This window comes from Balaenoptera acutorostrata, chromosome 1 (assembly GCF_949987535.1).
Source record: "Balaenoptera acutorostrata chromosome 1, mBalAcu1.1, whole genome shotgun sequence".
Classification (NCBI taxonomy): domain Eukaryota; kingdom Metazoa; phylum Chordata; class Mammalia; order Artiodactyla; family Balaenopteridae; genus Balaenoptera; species Balaenoptera acutorostrata.
Window position 1 is genome coordinate 24,639,352 of NC_080064.1, and position 20,269 is coordinate 24,659,620.

The 20,269-nt window shown below is 53.0% G+C and overlaps 1 protein-coding gene across 1 annotated transcript in view; it reads right to left on the reverse strand.

Annotated features, from left to right (window-relative positions):
- Positions 1 to 13,325: 13,325 nt before the first annotated feature.
- SDC3 (syndecan 3) overlaps positions 13,326 to 20,269 on the reverse strand; it is a 36,322-nt gene continuing 29,378 nt past the window's right edge. The window contains exons 4-5 of the mRNA XM_057529457.1: positions 18,304 to 18,595; positions 13,326 to 17,340 (exon numbers count right to left, since the gene is read on the reverse strand). Coding sequence (XP_057385440.1) covers positions 17,174 to 17,340; positions 18,304 to 18,595 — 459 coding nt within the window. The 3' untranslated portion in view covers positions 13,326 to 17,173. The remainder of the gene's footprint in view (positions 17,341 to 18,303; positions 18,596 to 20,269) is intronic.

A 20,269-nucleotide genomic window follows, 5' to 3' on the forward strand; every position in this document is an offset into this window, starting at 1 on the left:
TCACTCCATGTGGCTGGAACAATGCCAGGACCCCAGGCCCTCGGCCCCATGCTAAACAAGAGATCCAGGCCTGGCCATCATTCCATCCCATCTTCCTGACCACAGCTATCAGCCATGGATGGACAGGTGACCCCAGCCTGGCCGTCGGTCTCCTTTCCTAGGATTTACTGTGGCTTCTGGAAGGAAGAGTCTCAGTCTCCTGCCTCAGGAGCTAAGACGTTGTGACCCCCATGCTGCCTGTGGCCATGTCCACCTCTTGCCCCAGCATGGAGAAAGGCTGTCTGCAATGGAAAGAGGATGGGCCCAAAAGAGGAAAGCAAAGTGGAGAGAATGCGAGTCCCGACAACTCGGTCCGAGTCTCTGATCCAGGTGCATCTTTCCCAGGCTTGAGAGCCAGTTAAGTCCCCTTTTTGCCAGTTCTGGTTGGGTTTCTGCCACGTGCCACTAAAGGAGACCTGACTAGCACAGTCCCCCGTCTCATTCTTTCTCTCGTCTGTCCTTGCCCCACCACCATCTCCCACTCAAACCCCCTCTCCACCAGAGGCACTGCCCGCCTACCTCTCACTCCTCCCCAAATCCATCCTCCCAAGCTCCCTGCCTCCCACCCTCAGCCTCGCATTACCTACCCTCTCCAGAAGGAGCTGTCCTAGGGCTCCAATGGCAGCTGAGGGCCAGGACTGATTCCCAGGCCTGGGTGAGGAACCTGGACCTCCCTCTGTTAGCAGGGACATATAGAGCAGGCCTGCTCTGGGACAGGCCAGGGTATCTCTGCCCTATTCTAAGGCATCAACCCTCTCTCTGGTCTCCCTGCCTCTTGTCTCTCTCCCCTCCAACACATCCTGCACTCTGCAGTCAGACAGATCTTCCAAAAATGCAAATCTGACAGTGTCAAACCCACTCCCCCTACCCCCCAACCCTGCAGAACTCTGACCAGTCTCTGTGCCCTAGGGGATAATAGCCTTTAGCCTGGCTATTAGCTAGGGAATAGGTTTAGCTTCTAAGGCAGAGATGCCAAATAACACTGGCTTAAACAAGAGAGTTTATTTGTCCCTTAGATAATAATTTACACATAAACCATCCAGTGGCTGGTTCCCTCTGTCTTGTTGCTCCATTGTTCCTGGGCTGTTGCCTTCGTTCACATGGTCCAAGGTGGGACAAGTTCACCTTCCAGCCAAGTTGCGACAAGGATAAAAGGTAGAGGAGAGGGCAGACCACTACCCTTTAAGGGAACAACCCTGAAACTGCCTACTGTACTTTTGCTCTATCATATTGGCTACACTGGTCACATGGGAGGCTGGGAAATGTAGTCTTTCTTTCAAGCAACCATGTCTCATTACTGTGGAAGGAAAGGAGAATGGATATTAGGGGACAGCCAGTCTCTGCCACAGCCTGGCATTCAGTGTCTTTCTCAGCAGCTTTATTCTGGGGCTCTGTATCTTTGAGCATGTTGTGAACCTTTGCCTACCTTCCCTTTCCTGCCTCCAAATTCAGGAAGCCTTCCCTGACCACCATCACCCCAGCCTGGATTAAGGGTCTCAGTGTCCATTGATCACATGGTGTTGTGTGTAAGGGCCCATCTCCCACCCTAGCTGGGAGCAACTCCAGGGTAGGGACCATAACTGATTTAATTCTGTGTCCCCCTGCCCAACGGCAAGGCTGAAAGGGAATGGGCATCAGGGAATACAGAATAAAGGAATGAATGAGAAAGTGAACCATCTAAATTAGACATTTTCAATTGATAAATGATTATTGATTGAATGAATGAATGAGCCCGGGAAGGCACCTGTGTGTTGAGGCGGGGCTGATCAGGCAGGCGAGGCTTCCCTGGGATCTCACCGCCACACACGCCGTTCCCTCTGCCCGGAGCACTCTCTGCCTCCTCTGTGACTGCCCAGCTCACGCTCAGCCTGTATGTCTCATCTTAAATGTCACCTCTCGAGAGGGGTCTTCCCTGACTCACCTCCACTCCAGTGTAGAGCAGCCCCTCCAGAGGCAGGCCCATTCACCACTCCCCACTCCACAGGCCCCTGTCCTGCCCTTCAGAGTGCTCAGCCCAACTGTAACTAAATAATGTGCCCGCACTGATTTGTCCACAAGACTGAAAATTCCATAAGGTGAGTCTGTCTCTCTCGTTGTGTCCCCAGGGCCTAGCACAGTGCTGGACACACAGCAGCTGGCCAGTGAAAGTTAAATGAGTGAAACTCACCTCTACAAGTATCTTTAAAGGGGTTGCCGTTTTGATCCAAAGGAGGGTCAGGATAATGCTTGTCGCGTAAGTGGGTAGGTGGCAGCTTCAGCGCTGCATGGCAGGTGGCACCAAGAATCTGTGCGCCAGGCTAAGCCTGCCTGAGGGGCCAGTGAGGGGCAAGGAGAAAACTGCCCGCCAGCCCCTAGTCACAGAGCTCTGTACTCAGCCTGCTACATAGAGAAAACAAAACATTTGGGAGCCCCACCTTCACCTCGACCGCTGGGAGGAGAGGGGCCCACTGAGGGCAGAAGACACTGCGACATGGATGGCAAGTTATTCAACTGCTCTGTGCCTCGATTCCCCACTGTGGAGGGCGATCGATCACAATAGTACCTTCCTCATGTGGTCTTTGTGAAGATTAAAGGGTTAATCTGCTTCATTGTAAATGTTTGTGAATAATATAAAGGGACAATGAAAATACATGTGCTCTGGGCTCTGGCCTGAGAGGATCCCAATCCACTGTCACCGAGCCTCAGTTTTCTCATCTGTAAAGTGGGGGTGCCTAGACCCACCCTCAGGGGCTCAGAGAGATGCAGTGAGACGAGGATGCCACGGGCTCAGCACCGTGCATGGCACCAGGGAATCCTCTCCTCTTCTCCCAAGACCGAGAGGGACGGGGCAGAGACTGTCTGTCAGCCTCACCTGCCTGAGGCAGGAGGCCTGGGGAGGGAGGGGGCTGCCTGGTGAATAATCTCATTAATGGTAATCATCACCCTGATGCTTGTTAATATAATAACACTGGGCTCCCAGCCGCTGCTTGGCTCTGAGCTGGCTCCTCTGTGCCTCTCATCTCTGCCTGGCGGGGGCTCCGTAAACACTCATTACACTCCCGTCCCCTGGGAGGCCGCCAGGAGAAGCTGCTATTCCCGGCACACAGCTCAACTCTGGGCCGCAGGCTCTGCTTTTAATAAGCATCATCACACACACTCAGGCACACACACACATGCGCTCGTGCACACGCAAACACACACAGTTTTGCAACCCTTTCCAAGCTCCTCGCTGACCACCAGTCATTGCTCACCACGGCTGAGCCTCACATGGTATCAATAACAAGGATAGCGGCTACTCATTAAACACTCCCTGCTTGCCAGGCCCTGGTCTAAGTGCTCCACTTGTTTTAACCCACTTAATTTAAATGAGCATTCCTGTCATGTCCATTTTGCAGCCGAGGAAACTGAGGCACCTGAAGTAACTTTCAGCCTTGGCTGAATCACTGACCCATGAGCGGCAGAGCTGGGGCCTGATGCTGCCTTTCAGAGCATGAGCTCATTCAATCCTCATGGCGATTCGAATCCTCCTTCTCCCCACTGCACTCGTGAGGAAATGGGCTTAGAGAAGTGATGTCATTTGCCCAGGAACACACAGCTAGGACCTGCGGGCCATGGGCGGTCTAACTTGAGAGCCTGTCATACTGCTCCCCCGGGATGGAAGCAGGGAAGGAAATCTTATTCCTCTTTTAAAGATGGAGAAACTGGGACCCAAAGAGATTAAGAGACTTGCCCCACATCACACAGGCATCGATGCGGAGAGCGAGGGCTAGCTCAAAGCCTGGATTCCTGGCCATCTCTTCCCCGCCTCCCACCCTCACCCCCACCAAGGAGCCTCTTGCTGGGAGATCCTAATTCAGACCCAGAATCAGCTGGCTCAGACATGGGGGCGTTCAGCATCAGAGGGCCCCAGACCACCTGGGGTTCCCTCCAGGCCATGGCCATTCTGTGTCACCACTGACTTCCTAGCTGCGTGCCCCTGGGGAAGTCACATCACCTCTCCGGGCCTGAGTTTCCTCAAAATGGAGACAAGAGCTGACACTTAGGGAGCATTTACAACATTCCAGGACTGGTCTATGTGCTGGCCATGTAATATTTTATGCCCACCGCAACCCTAAAAGGAAGATATTAAAAGAGTCTATGATTTTTAAGATTCTGTTATCCTACAGGATTCTATGATTCCCACAGGGTCTGTTATGAAAGACCCTGATCTTAAAAAGAGTCTAAAAAGATTCCATTATTCTAGAATTCTCAGGTGCTGGAAGGTTCCATCCATCTGTCTGTGAATCGTAATGTTAAAGGATTTCATGAATTGGTGATTCATTGAACCTCAAGGGCAAGAGGCAATTTGTCAGCCTTCAGTCAGCCTTGAAAGCCACCAGTGTCCACCCGCTGCCCCCGCCCCCTCCCTCCGCTATGACATCAGGGCCAGCCGAGGCGGAACAACCTGCCTCTATGACAGGCCTTGGGTCCAAAGCCAGCAAGGACCGTGGAGGCCGCCGGAGTGCTTGGGGGGTGGTTCCCAGACAAAGGGCTCCATGGACCCGCCTCCGCTGCCCTGGCCCCATCTTTCACACAATGGAAGGACCTTTCGAGGCTGCATCCAGATCGCCCCCTCCCTCAGCCAGAGACACCCAGAAATACAGCTGAGTTCAGTCTCAGAGCAGCCCCTTCCCTGCTCAGAAGGGCCCCAGCAAGGAGGTGGGGACCAGAGAGAAAGGCAGGTGTCTCTTCATTCTCTTAGCCAGTCTGACCTCTCTGCCTTTGCTCATGCCCTGCTTGGCATACCCCTCTTCCTCTTTCTCTAAGAATCCTTCAAGGGCCAGCTCAAGCCCCACCTCCTCCAGGAAGACCTGCCTGGTTATTCTAAAATTCACTGATTCCCTCTCTCTCCGAAGTTCTGTCGCATGACATTGAATACTAATGTGGGACTCAGAAATTCCAGAGCCTCCTTTCCTCTCCAATCCATCCTCCCTGCTACCACCAGAGTGGTCTTTCGGGAACACACATGTGACCTTGTCACTCTCTTTCTACAGATCTTGACCCTCAAGCATGACATTCAAGACCATCCCTACCTCTGGTCCCACCTTTTCTGTCTGGCTTCATTTCCTGCCTCAGATCCATGCACTAAGGCTTGACCAGGAGAAGTGGGGATCTGCCTCCCAGATTATGTGGGCACTGAGGCGGCCCTTCTGAGGCTGGAGCAACTGGACCCTGCCTTGATCCCAAGAGACAGATGTTGAAGGTCTCCTCCCCCACCTCATTACACACACACACACACACACACACACACACACACACACACACACACACACCCCAAGCTGCCACCAGGGAGCCCACTGGGGTTTGCAGCCTTAGAGAGCATGTTAGTACCATGGACAGCGCCACAGGCAGGCTCTGGGTGCTACTAAAATCCATCTGCATGCATGCATGTCCTGGGACATGCATGGATTTCATACACCAGGCATTTGTTGAGCACCAGCTGCATGCCCCACACCTGCTAGGTGTTATGGAAAATACCAGAAGGAGAGATATTGACCTTTGCTGCACCCAAGAAACTTACAGTCTGGTTGGGGAATTGATTGCCCTGGTACCAACTTCTCACCTCTCTCCCTGCAGGCTGCCAGAGCCATGCTTACAAACCGTAAATCTGATCATATCACTCTCTAAAAAGCTCCATGCACGCGCGCACACACACACCAATGTTTATAGAGTAAAATCCAAGCCATTGAACACGGCATTCAAGGCCCTCTCTGACCCAGGCCCAGCTATTCTCTTGCCCTTTCCAACCCCTTTAAATGCAACACTCAGCTTCACTTGATTTCCATCCATTCCCAAACATCCTGGGGTGCTTTTCTCACTCTTTGCCCCACACTCGAGGAGTATTTCCCCTCTTCTTTTCACAGAGAATTCCTATATAGCCTTCAAAACTCAAACCAAGGGACTTCCCTGGTGGCACAGTGGTTAAGAATCTGCCTGCCAATGCAGGGCACACGGTTTTGATCCCTGGTCCGGGAAGATCCCACATGCTGCAGAGCAACTAAGCCGGTGTACCACAGCTACTGAGCCTGTGCTCTAGAGCCCGCGAGCCACAACTGCTGAGCCCACGTGATGCAGCAACAGAAGCCCGCGTGCCTGGAGCCCGTGCTCCACAGCAGGAGAAGCCACTGCAATGAGAAGCCCACGCACCGCAACGAAGAGTAGCCCCCGCTCGCCGCAACTAGAGAAAGCCCGCGCACAGAAACAAAGACCCAATGCAACCATAAATTAATGAAAAAATGAATGAATTAATGAAAAAACCCTCAAGCCAAATATTTCCTCCTCCTGGAAGCCCCAAAGTTCATTGTTCCCTCCTGTGTACTCCCAGAAGTTAATTGTTCCCTCCTCTGTACCTGCATCACCTGGCATCATTGAATTCTGACTTACCGCGCATCCCTCATGTCAGACAGAAGTTAGCTAAATTTGCCCAGGCCCGTTAGAAAGCACTGGTGGTTACCAGAGTGCAGGGGCTTTCTAAGAACTGTAGTTGATTAACCACAATGCCAGCAATACTCATATCCAACAACTTCAGATTCAGATTTACTTGGAAGTCTAAAAATAATGTCAAAGCTGTTCTTTTTATGTCATTTTTTTCACTCTAGAAATCTGTCTGCCTTGTCTTTGGGAAGAGAGAGCATTATTTATTATATAGCTCAAATGCCCAATAATTGTTAGCAAATAAAACATAGCCTCTAGTAAATCTAATGCAGATGTGAGGCTCAGCCCTGTTCCTTCCATGTCATGAGTATTCTCAGGTATCTGATTCCAGGTCTGTCTTCTCCACCCCAGCCTGTGAGTTCCCTGAGGGCCAGGACTGTGTGTCTTTTAATTCCATATCCCTAGTACCTAGCACTGTGGTGGGCACAAAGTAGGCTTCTATCAATATTGGATGAATGATTAACAAACTAGAATGAATCACATGGGCTTGAGTTAAGATTGCCTAGGTTCAAATCCTCATTCTGCCTTGTGTTAGCTATGTAACTTTAGACACATTTTAAAAAGATCTCAGTTTTCTGATCTGTAAAATGGGCATATTAATAGTATCGACCTCATGAGGTGATTACAACATCTAAATGGAACACTGTATATAAAGGCCCAGGCATAGAACCTGGCCAAGAGTGAGTGCCCTATAATGGTTCATTGTTATTATAATGCTGTTGGGTTGACTTGCATGGTTTATACTTAAGCTCATTGGAATTCAGGGGAAAGAGAGCACCATGAAGTGGAGTCATCCAAGATGATGTTATGAGCTAATATTTATCAAGCATTTTCTATGTGCCATGTATTAACTTAATTAAACCTCAGGACCATTCTGTGAGATGGGTACTATGATTCTCCTCCATTTCATCCCCACAGGATACTAAGGTATGGGAGGGTAAATGAATTGCTGGAGATTACATAGCTGATAACTAGAGGAGCCAGGATTCAAACCAGAACAGCGTGGCCCCAGTCCATTTCTTAACTTGTATGCAACACAGCTAACCCCGAGAAAGCTAGAGGCTGAGTGGGGCCTTGAAGAATAAGACAGAAGACAGAGGCACCCATGATAGGAAGGAGGACTAAGAACTTCCCCCTTCATACCTTCCCAACAGCCAACCCAGGGACTCTCTTGCAAGCCTGCCTCCCTCCCTGCAGTTCTCTTGTTCCCACCTCACTCATCCGACCGCCTCCAACAGGCCCTGCCTTCTCTTGATCCTCCACTTTTCCAGGTCTAAGTATTTCCTCCTGGCCTCTCTTCCCGCCCTTTCCAGCCCCAACGACTAACGCTGCCTGGGAGTTCCCAGAGGGGGTGATGTTGGAGTAGGGCTTTGAAGGACCTATAGGAGTTTGCCAAGAGAAGGGTGGAGAGGGGTCAAGGTTTTCTTGACCAAGGTTTTGCTTGGTCAAAGGTTTTACCATTTTCTTATCTACACCCTTAGCCTTCTCAGAATCTCCATGCATCAGTCTCCCCATCTGTAAACATGAGAGTAATAAGAGTACCTACCGCCTCTCAGAGTTTTTGTAAAGATTAAATGTGTTAGTCTGCTTGGGTTGCCATCATCAAATACCAAAGACTGGGTTTACTGACTTAAACAAGAGACATTTATTTTCTCACACTTCTGGAGGCTGGAAGTCCAAGATCAAGCTGCCAACATGGTTGGTTTCTAGTGAAGTCTCTCTTCCTGCCTTGCAGATGGCCACCTTCTCACTGTGCCCTCATGTGGGCCTTTCCTATGTGCTCACAGAGAGGGGGGCACACAGCCTCTTTAGGGTCTCTTCTTATAAGGTAAGGACACCAATCCTATTGGACCAGGGCCCTACTCTTATGACTTCATTTAATCTTAATTACTTCCTTAGAGGCCCCATCTCCAAATACTGTTGCCTTGGGGGTTGGGGCTTCAACATATGAATTATGCCAGGGGAAAACAATTTAGTCCTTAGCATTAAATATGGTAATAATGCAAAATTATTTTATTTAATAAATACCTATATAGCACTTGCCAGGCACTTTTCTAAATGCCACGCATTTTTTTGAATGCTTAGATCATGCCCAGCATGTGGTAAGTACAATCCACGTGTTCTGTGGTTGTCATTATTGTGAAGACCATCACTCTTACTGTTGTGCCCCTGCTGTGTGTCAGCCATTGTGTTGGACACTTAGATGTACCTGCTCTTTGGATCCCCACAAATTCTTCAGTGGCCTTCACTGTGTCCATTAGACAGAGGAGGAAGCCAGACTCAGGAGCCAAGTGGCTTCCCTGGGACAATCCAGGAAGAACTTGCTGAGGCTGGTGGAGAACCCACATCTCTCCACTCTCTTTCAGTATTTCCAGCAAGACATAATAAATGTCTAGACTTGGCCAGAGCCATGAAAATGGGGAGAAATGACCAAGTCCAATGTTCTTCAAAGTGGGAGGAGTCATCCTCCCCAACCAGTCCACCTCCCGGGACTGATGTGGACAGTAAGCAGGGCCAAGGGTTCCCTGGAAAGTGCTCTGTGAGCTGTGACATGTGCTCTGTGAGCTGTGACACGTGCTCTGTGAGCTGTGACACGTGATCTGTGAGCTGTGACACCCACTCCGGAAGGGCCATTTCTCTTACTCTCTTTGCCAGAAGGCAAATACCTCTGGAGGAGGCAATAGCTGAAGCCAGGACACTCATCACCGTTTCATGTGAATTTCTTCATCAGAACAGTTTCATGTGAATTTCTTCATCAGAACAGTTTCATGTGAATTTCTTCATCAGAGCCATTCAGGAGAGCCAGTTTCCATAAAAGGGGAGGGAGCGGGGCCCCTGAAGGTGCTGGCCATCTGGGAGTGGACGACATCAAGCCAGGGAAAATATGACATTCCAGGAGTCCACAGCAGGGCTAGGGTGAGGGCCAGGGGGCCTGGGCTTGGAGTCAGAAGACCCAGCTCTGCATTTCCCAGCGGGGCGGTGGTGGGGGAAGTCCTCATGCTCCCTGGGAATCAATTTCTTTTTGTTAACATTTTATCATGAAGAATTTAACATTTAAACTTAGAGCTGACAGAATAATATAATGAGCCCCCTATATGCCTACTACTCAACTTGTATAATTATCAACCTAAGTCCCATCTTATGTCCTCCGTTCTCCCACCCACTCCTCCCCATATTGTTTAAGCCAATCCCAGACATCCCATCACTTCATCTGCCAAAATTTCAGTCTGTATGAAGATAAAGACTCTTTAAAAAAAAAAAAACATAACTACAGGGCCATTATCACATCTAAGAACATTGACAATGATTCCTTTATGACAAATATTCATTCAATGTTCACATTTCCACTTGCCCCATAATTAGCTCTTGTTTTTAGAATTTGTTTGAATCAGCATCCAAATCAAGTTCCCACATGGATTGGTTAACACGCCTTTTAAGCTTATCTATAAAATCCCTCTCCATCTCTTTTCCTTTCCCCTTCCTTACAATTTATTAGTTGAAGAAGCTGGGTGGTTTGTTCCAAAGAAGGGTCCCACAATGTGGATTTTGGTCACAGGGTCAGTGTCTTTATCTGTAAAGCAGGGGAATCATTCTCTCCAAGAATTAAGTGAGATAATGTCTGTGAATGGGCTCTGACAATTGGAAGGCACCCACAATTGTCATGTGTTAATGTAACTTTCAAGCCTTTCAATACCCTGTGCATCTGTTTTTCTGATGATATAACTGAGGTTCAGAGAAGCTTAGTAACCTGCCCACGCTCACACAACTAACTAACAGTAGAGGGAGGAAAGGGTGGTGGAACTGAAAGAACATTGACTCCATGTGGAAACTCACACTCGAATCCCACTACACCTTTTAATAGCATTATGGCCTCAGGTTTGTGCTTTTTTTTTTTTTTTGGCTGCATCGGGTCTTCGTTGCTGCATGCGGGCTTTTTCTAGTTGTGGCGAGCGGGGGCTACTCTTCGTTGCGGTGCGCGGTGCTTCTCATTGTGGTGGCTTCTCTTGTTGAGGAGCACAGGTTCTAGGCACACAGGTTTCAGTAGTTGTGGCTCGCGGGTTCTAGAGCGCAGGCTCAGTAGTTGTGGCGCACGGGCTTCGTTGCTCTGCGGTATGTGGGATCTTCCCGGCCCAGGGCTCAAACCCGTGTCCCCTGCATTAGCAGGCAGATTCTTAACCACTGTGCCACCAGGGAAGCCCTCTGCTTTCTTCACTTGCAAAAACCAGTCAGGGGGGCAGACCTGCACGAGGCTAAAATGAGCTAATGTGAGACGAGCCCGTCTCACGGTGCCTGGCAGTCAGTGCCTCACCCATCCCTTCTGCTGTCTGCTCTCTGGCCCAGCCTCCTTCTTCCCTGAGTGTGGATAAGGCTTGCAGCTCTGGCGGTAATAAACCTGGACCTTCCGTCTGTCCCAAGCCCACCCTCAGGCCAGCAGAGACAGGGTGGGCGGCGCTCGGAAGCTGAGCACACTCTGTTCTTGGGGCAGCTTGGCAGGAGACTGCAACCTCATGGGCCTCAGGAAACAATCAGCTATTCTTCCTCCTTCCCCCTCTGTTTGTTGCTCATCCCTGGGCCAAGGGGCCCAGAGAGAAATGCTCCAACTCCCAGCAGCTTCCAGCCCATCTGTACAACCTACATGGATGATTTCCAGGCATCAGCCTCAGCTCTGACAAGCCTCAGCCTAAGTCATAGTTCACTCCAGAGCTGACACCGATATTTTGATTTCTACCCAGATTCCTTGTCATTTACTCATTCAACAGGCAGCAGGCTGGACCCTGCAGATACTGACAGCAACAACAACAACAACAATATGAATAACAGCCCAGTTATATAGCACCTACTGTATGCCAGGCATGGTTCTGAACACCACGCATATGAGGCAGGCACTATTAGCCCATTTTACAGGTGAGGAGACTGAGCACTAGGAGTCTGAATAACCCACCCAAGGTCTCATAGCTAGTCAGTGGTGGAGTTGGGATTTGAGTATAAAGGTTTGCCTGTTAAAGACTGATTGTACAAAGAGGGATTGAAGTCCAGCAGCTGGGTGCCACATATGCCAAGCTCCATGCTAGTTGCTTTCAATATGTTATCTCATTTAATCTTCACAAGAGTCTCCAAATATTGACCTTATTGTCCACATTTGCACATGAGGAAACAGGCTCAGAGAGGTACAGCATTGTGCCCAAGTGCACACAGCTGAGTCCACTCGACTCCAGGATCAGACTCTTTTTACTCTTCCAGGCTGAGAACACAATATGATGCAGGTCACTTGAATTCAGCTGAGAAGGTGGTGGGGGCCCTGCAGGTGGGAAGATAACTCCAGGCTATAGGAACGCAGAGAGGATGGAATCAACTTCCAAAACTCCCTGAAGGAGGGACCATGTCAGGAGCTGGGACTTGAATGGTGGCAAAACCACCCCTCATGTCATAGCAGGCTTCTAACTGGGGCCCAGGCCTCTGTGAGAACCTCAACATGGTGAGGCTGGCCCCTTCACCCCATTTTATAGCTGTGCAGCCTGAGACTGTCAGGGTACACATGGTCTGAAGTCCCACAGTGAGGACCCAGGCCTTGGGGCTCTGTCCCTGAATTGTCTGGCAGTGAGGGGAATGCTTGGCGGGGGGTGGTTGGAGGTGGTGGCTGAGGAAACACACCCCCACAGACCAGTGTCATTACATAGTCATGAGACCCTGGTTTTTAGCTCTCTCCCGAGTAGATTAAGTGCTCACCACGATGGCACCTGGGGGCACTCAAGAAACTTTAGTGAAGGGAGGGCAGGATGGGTAGGATCTTGTACCACATCCAGGGGCCTCAGCCTCCAACCCACCCCAGAACCATCAGGACCCTGTGTGAGTATCACATTTTAAGATGAATAAATCTCTAGAGGACATGGAGAGGTTTTCTTTGGAGGAGGAAGGGTTTTGACCATGACACTCATGCCTGGAGCTATCCCATGGCAAGGGGGCAGAGCCCTGCGTGCCTCCAGAGGAGAATGAAGACCAGAGAAAGGAAACACAAGAGAGGCAGATTTTGGCTAAAAATAAAGGACTTCTCAACAGGCAGAGTGACCTGGTCCCCAGGATGCACCAAGCCCCTGTCGTAAGAGGTGTGCTGGCAGGGGCAGGGAAGTCCCCCAAGAGGCACTGAAGAAGGGATTTCTACCCCAAGGGGCCCAGGGCTGGCTCTAAGGCACTCCCAGCTCCATGACCCTGTGATCCCAGGAGATCATCTGGGCTTCTAGGCCACGTAACTCCTGTCCCGGGTTCGGTTCTGTCCCAACGCCATCATCCAAGACCCTGTGAGCTGAGGTTGACCGTGCCGAGTGTTCCTCCTCACATAGTCCTTGGGGATGTTGTTAATGCTTACCCCATTTCTCAGGTAAGAACACTGAGCCTCATGCCAAGTAGCTCCTCCAGAGTCAGAGCTAGGAAACGTCACCTGGGCTTGAAACCAGGCCCTTCAGACCCCAAAGACATCTCACCTTGGCCAGTCCAGTTCCAATATCCTGCGGTCCCAAGATTCTCTCCTGTGGCTGGAAACCACAGTTCTTCTTCCCCTGGGGCTGGACCACAGGGCCCCCGGTGCCACCACAGCCTGGCACTGCCCAACCGCAGCGCCCACTCAGCCTCGCCGCAGTCAGCTCCATGGCCTCCCGAACACTCTCAACCTAGAGCAGCTTTTACCGTAATGGTTCCCACGAGGGGCTGTCGGTCAATTTCCTTTGCTTGTTTCTCAATTTCATGTAAAGGGGGATGTGGCTGAGGCCCAAATGGGACCGCGGGCTGCCCCTCCCCAAATGACCTCCATGCTTATCTCACGCTCTGACCACAGTGCATCATTTCGGTTTAATTTTATTTCCTCTTATAAATGGGCACAGCACAGGAAGTGTTAAAAAACAAAAACAAACAAAAAAAACCACAGTTCCTTCACAAGGCTGGGACAGGTGAGCACCCACAGTGGGGCAGGTGCCTTGGTTTCTTTCTCCAGTCTTTTTCCACCGCTTTTTCGTATTTAAAGTTTTGGCCATGAACTCAGGACAGGTATGGTTAATAAACAGGTTAGGAGGGAGAGGAGGGGCAGGGAAGGCCCGGGGGAGGGAAGGACAAACTCCCCCCACCCCAGGCCGGGTTCTTGGAGGGATCTGTACAGGAGAAAGGACGCACAGGAGGGACACTGTCTTCAGGGGGCTCTCTAGAGCCACACTGCTGCCTACGAAAAATATTTACATGCATTCGCCACGCTGGGGCTGGTGCGCTGAGTTGCCTGGTGGGCACCCGGGGGATGCTGGGGCCATCAGCCCTTAGATGGCAACTCTGGGGCCCAGCCTCGGCATCTCTGTAAATCTGTACACAGTCTGTGGGCTTCTATTTACAGGCAGGAGGCCTGGGGAAGCAAGTCCAGGGTGGTGGCTGTCAGGAGAAGAAATTCAGGAGCGCCAAGTAGGCAGTGCCCACTCCTGTTACCATGAGGCAGAGGTGTGTCTGCTCCCTGTGCCCAGGACCCCATCTGTCCAGGAAGCCTGGACAGATGGCTTTGCCAACCCCAGGAGGGGCTGACCTGCCCGGCCCGGCCCCGGTGACCACCCATCTGCTTCCGACCAAGGGGACCAAGCCTTCAGGGGAGGCATCCCCTCTGGCCCCCTGGGGAGACAGAGCTTGGGCTCTAGGAGTCACAGCTGAGGGGTGGCCCCAGCCCGCCTTGCACTCTCTGGCAGCTGAGGCCCCAGAGGCTGTCAAGCACACAAGCTCCCTCTTCCTTTGGAACTGGCCACGTTTCCCGGCAATGCCAGGGCCCTGCAGGACGCCCTCCCCAGGAGCACCGGGGTGGCTGGGGACATATTTGGGCAGGGCCTGCACGCATCACATCATGTATCCAGGCAGGGTGAGAGCTCCAGCTCGTACTTTGTACCGCCCACTCTGGGATTGCTGCGCTGGACTTGGGCTGGCTGGGATGGATTTGGGCTGATCGGACGGTGTGAAACTTCATGAAGGTAAAGCCTGGACATTTTTATTGGTTCCAGGGCTCCATGAACGAGGCCCTCGGCCTCTTCTCGCAAATGCTAAGGACACAGAGAAAAGGCCAGTGCCAGGAGGCCCCAAGTTAGAAGCCAGCCCACAGAGCATGAGGAGTTAGGCCTGCTGGGGCCAGGCTGGACCCATGCAGCCCCTCTGAGCCCACTCCAGCCAGCCTACGCCCTGCTCAGCCGTCCTGTGCTCGACCCTGCACCCACCATGGGCTCCAGCCCCATGCCGGGGCTGTGCCCACTGCTGGGTCTCTTACCCCAGTCCCAGCATCCCAGAGCTCCCCTGGGTGGTCCAGATCCCCTCTCCTTCTTGCTCCCTGGCTTCTCAGCCTTGGCCTGCCCAGGCCTTCTCACCAGAGCTGCTGCCCCAAGACAGCAGCCCGCCAGGAAGCAGGGTAGAGGGAAGCTGGGACTTTGGTCTCTCCTGTCCCCCAGCCCTTACACTCCAGGGATGACTGAGGCTAGGTCACCTCCAACAGATCGTGGGCCCAGGAGGCCTCCCCCTACTCCTGCCCCTCAAAGAGTGGGACCAGCTAGGTTCCTCACCAGCCTCCAGGCCCTGCCAAGGGGGCCTGCAGGTCTGACAGATGGAGCCCCAGCCTGGGAGTAGGACAGTGGAAACGACAGGCTGCAAAGCTCCCTGGACCTCACCCTCACCGCCTCAGGCACCCCCAGCCCTCACCCTGCACGAGTCTATTGCCAGCAAGTCTTGAAAAGGGAACAGAAATAAAACCCGGGCTCCTGACTTTAATCTGGGTGGGGGTGTGAGGCCCAGACCATGACAACTCAGACCACATCCCTTGGCTCCAAGAGGCCCCACCTAGCACACCCCCCATAGGAGATTTGTGACCCCACATTTAAAGTATCTACATAAGAGGCTCCATCTGCAAGGGTAACAGAGACGGGGGAGGCGGGCTGGGCCCTGTGACACCCCGACTCCAGCCTGCCCGCAGCCCTCGGCCTGGGGCAGTGTGTCTGGATGGGCTGCTTCCAGCTGCAGCCAGGACAACCGCCAGGTTGTCTGGCCAAATGAATGGTCAGGTGTCCACGGGAGGCCCCCAGGGGCCCAGGGGTGGGGCTGAGGTGGACCCGGCAAGGCCAAAGGGAGAGGGTGCAGAGGGCCCAGGTGCAGGGCCCACCCTCGCAGGCACTTTGGAGACTTGTGTCCTGGGAGGCAGAGTCGTACCCCAGCTCAGAGCAGGGGGGGGATGTAGGGAGCCCAGGAGCCCCACCACATGCTCCCTCCCCACCTGGGGCCTTCGGTCCCGGGGGACCCAAGCCCCCTCCCCAGCCCAAGGCTGAATTCCGGGAACCAGCCTGCCTTCCTCAGCAAGTGGGGGACTTGCCCCCAAGCAAGCCCTTTGCAGGCTACAGAGAGGAGGGAAACAGGCAGGGTGAAGCCAGGCTCAGCAGGTGTGCAACGTCCTGAGGGGGCTTGTGGCAATGGCCCCCACACCGCACTTCATTCCAGGAAAGGCAAGTGTCCAAGTGTGAGAGCGGGGCTGTGTGGGTGAGACTGTGCAGCCACGTGGGATTGCATCGGACTTGCCGGGGTCGGTGGCAATGTGGTTGGTGAGGGTGTCGTGAGGGCTGAGTGTGACAGGGCACCTCAGGGGACCCAATATGGGCTGATTGTTCTGGCCTAATGGCACCCTCCCCAGTGAGCCTGAAAGCTGGAGGCAACGTGTGTGGTGTCAGGTGTATGGGTGGGTGGGGGGTGGGAGGAGTGTGGCAGAGAGGGAGGCAGGCCACACCGTCACCACTGGGTAACGATGATTAGTGACTTGCATTGTCATAAGCATTTGGGGGCACGTAAGAAATGAATAAACCTCTTTGGAAGAACGTGTGTGTCTGTGACATGTCTGGATTGGCTGGGTGGTCAAGATTGCATATAATTTTGTCACTGCGTGCTTTTGTCTGTGTGTGACAATACGTGTGACCATGTGGGAGATAGTGTCTGTGCAGAGTCCACTTGGAAGGAGGTCCAAGCAGCCCAGCCCCTCCTCACCAGTGGCTGCCAGTGCACTCTCGGGAAGCCAATTCCTCAGGGACAGACCGGGAAGGAGGTGAAGCCTGTGGGTGCATGTGCATTGGGCAAGGGTGAGGGAAAACGACCCCACAACCCCAGAGAGGCTGGGACAAGACAGGTTGGTGGTGAGGGGTACTGTCTCACCCAAGAAGGGAGGGGGCCTGGGACAGAAGCAAGAGGTTGCAGTGTCTCAATGATTTCAAGGGCTGAGTTTGCCAAATGCTTGTCCTGGAAACCAGCCTGAGTGCCTCTCTGCCCCCAAAAGGAAACCTCAGTCAGCCCCGTGGGGCCAGGTTGGGGCTTAAGCCCCACCCCTTCTTCCACCAGCCTATCAGGAGTTTCCTTCCTCCTGTCCACCTGACATGAGGTCCTAAAGCCCCAGGCTGGTGGGGGCGGACAAGTGATGAGCTCATAAGGGCACAGTCTGGAGCAGATGGCAATGCCCCCTGTCCCTTGGGGAAGAGCTGTGTGAAGCTGGCAGTCTGGGCAGACCTTGGGAGGGTGGCAGAGATGAACTGGGGCCAGGCTGTCTCCCAGGCCCAGTCCCAGTCCCAGGGTGGGACTGGTGGCTCCGGACCAGGGAGTGGGCGCAGGGGTGGCGCTGAGGCTACAGGGAGGCACTCTGGCTCCGCTAGGCGTAGAACTCCTCTTGCTTGTCGGGCTTCTGGTATGTGACGCTCGCCTGTTTGGGTTCCTCCAGCGTGTAGCTGCCCTCGTCCTTCTTCTTCATGCGGTAGATGAGCAGTGTGACCAGGAAGGCGGCAAAGAGGGCGCCCACCACCCCGCCCACAATCACAGCTGTGGAGGAAGAGGGCAGAGGTCAAGAGCCAGAGGCAGGGTGGGACGAGCTTAGAGCCTGAGGAGAGGGCAGAGGGCCCTGGGGGATGGGGGCAAGAGTTGGGAGAGGGCTGGGAATCTTGAACCTGAGACCAGAGTTGGAGTGAAGTTTGGAGTCAATGCTAAAACACCAGCACTGGCTGCCATTTACAGCCCTCACTGCAGCCTGGCACTGTTCTAATCACCTGTTCTCATCACATGAATGCATGGAATCTTCACACAGTGCTATGAGGGAGGTGCTGTGCTACGGTCCTCATCAAATGTAAGATGCCATCAATCAGAAGATGCTCCAGTATTTTATATACCCCTAGGATGGAAAAATCTCTGCCATCTAAACTAGGACACATCCTAACTGCAGAAGGGTTAACATATGAACAGATGTGCACTTAGAATTGATTAAGTGCAAAATGATTATCCCCATTCCACAGATGAGGAAAAGGGAGCCTGGAATGGTGAAGCACCTGCCCGAGGCCACACCGCTCCTAAGTGGGGAGCAGGGTTTGGACCATGAATCCAGAGACTCTTCAGGAGACAAGGCCAAGGGCAGGTCCTCAGGGCTGGCATCAAGGGTGGGAGCAGGTCAAACCAAGGATGGGGCCAGGGATTAGGATCCAGAGGTTGCGGTCCAGGAGGGGTGAATCAGCATGGTCCAGGGAAGCAGGGGTCAAGGGCAGAGTCTGAGGAGGGGTCGGAGGATGTTGAGGAAAGTGCTGGAGGTAGGATGGAGGTCAGACCCTGGGATAAGGAAGGTCAGAAGAGGAACCAGAGGGTACGTCCTGGGGTCCCCAAGTCCCCAGCTTTCCCTTCCTAGGAAACTAGGCTCCTAGGAAACCCACACCCTACCCTCCCTCCTGGGTTCATAGAGGGCAAACTGAAGCCCCACCAGCTGCCCCCTCTGGGCTCCTCCCAGGCCCCAAGTCTCACCTACAAGCACTTCCTTCCGCTCCAGGATGCTCTTCTGGGGCAGCTGAGCCGCCGAGCTGCCCGAGTCGATGGCATTGTCCAGGAGGCTGGGGCCTGGGCGGGCACCCTTGGGCAGTGTCCCAGGTGGAGGTGATGGCTTGGCCACGGCCCCACCCACAGCCACCACCTCATTGGCTGTGTCTGGCTGTGTGGTCTCTTCCTCCGGCAGCTCAAAGTCCCCACTGGGTCCCCCGCTCACTGGCACCTCTGGCTCATCCCGGATCGTGGTCAGGAAGAACTCTGGAGTTGGGGTCTGTAGGGAGGGTAGAATGACTCAGGAGACAGGCCCCAGCACCCCCTGCCACAGTGCAGCCGTACACACATGCACACAAGCCCACTGCCACCATGCCACTTCCCTGGTGGGGCTGACACTCAGTAAGCGTGCACCATGTGCCAGGCCCTGTGCTAAGCACATCATGGGCATTTTATCCTCACAATATCCTCATAAAGGAGGCATTATTACCCCCTAATTTATAGAGCAGGAAATAGGCCCAGAGAGGTTAAATGACTTGCCCAAGGACACACAGCTAGTAAGTGGTAGAAGCAGAACTAAAATCCAGATCTATCCAACTCCAGAACCTGTGTTCCTAACCACTATACTACACTGCCTCTATTCTCATCCTGGACACATCCCGGTCCCCATCCCATCTCCATTACTTCCTTCTCCAGCTGCCTTTCTAACAATCCTTAGGGGGTTCCTATCAGGGACTGCTGCTTGGGGACAGCTGGGCGCAGCTCTTAAATACGTGGGCCTGATCCTGGATCCACGTGCCTAGGGTAGGTGTGAGTCCTTTAGCCTGAAGGTCAGTCCAAGAGCACCACAAATCTCAACGGCTCCCACCACATGGAGGCAGGACCAGAGGTGGGATCATGGCAGGGATGTAGCTGCTTCACAAGTGGGCATGGAGAGCATGGGTCTGGTGTCCAGGCCGAGGAAAGGCCGTGAGCAGAGGCTGCACCAGCAACCTGGTCTCAGTGCCCCAGCACTGTCTCCCCTGCCTGCCTGGCCAAGCATCTGTGAAACACCAGGTTGTCCCGAGTGCTCAGAGGAGCCAAGAGCAGGGCCTGCGTCCTGCTGGGGCCGGCTGGGGAGTCGGAGGGCCTGATGATGACCTGAAGGCAGCCCCATAGCCTGAGGGCCCTCCTCTGTGAGGCGGATGCAAAGGGCTTTAATACCCCAATCAATGTCCCTACATGCCCTCCTTGCCCAGCACACCCAGCAGGGAGCAGGCTACTTCTGCCACTTCCTTGATCCCACCCATCCCGGCATTCCTTACATCTTCATCCTCTTCCCTTCAACCTCCCCATCCATAATACCCCGAACACACACACACACACACACACACCCACACACACACACCCACACACACACACACACACACACACACACACACACACCCCGAGGAGCTCTGGAGCTGACTGCCAGGTTCAAATCCTGACTCTGCCATTGCTGCCTGTGAAGCCTTGGAAAGGGGCCTCACCTTTAAGGGAGGATGACGGCAGTGCCACCCCGCGGGGTGAGGGTGAGGGTGAGGGGAGATGGCACAGGTAACGTGTGCAGCACTGAGCCTGCCACCCAGGCAGCACTCCACGAACGTAAGCTGCAGTATTCCTCTCGCACAGCCCCACTCTTAATCCCCCTCAGATGCATAGTAACAATAACAACGATGATGATGATGATGAAAACAAGGTGAAACTTTTAGCTTACTTAGTATTGCCAGGCACTGTTCTAAGCGCTTTGGATATGTCGGGAAACTTAATTCTCACAACCCTGTGATTTGCATTCTATTATTTCCTCCTTTTCACAGATAAGGAAACAAACGTATAAAAAGGATCAGTGACTTCCTGAAGGCACATGGCAGTGGAAGAATTCCAATCCAGGCTGCAAGGCTCCTGAGTCTGTGCTTTTAATCAGAACACACAGGCC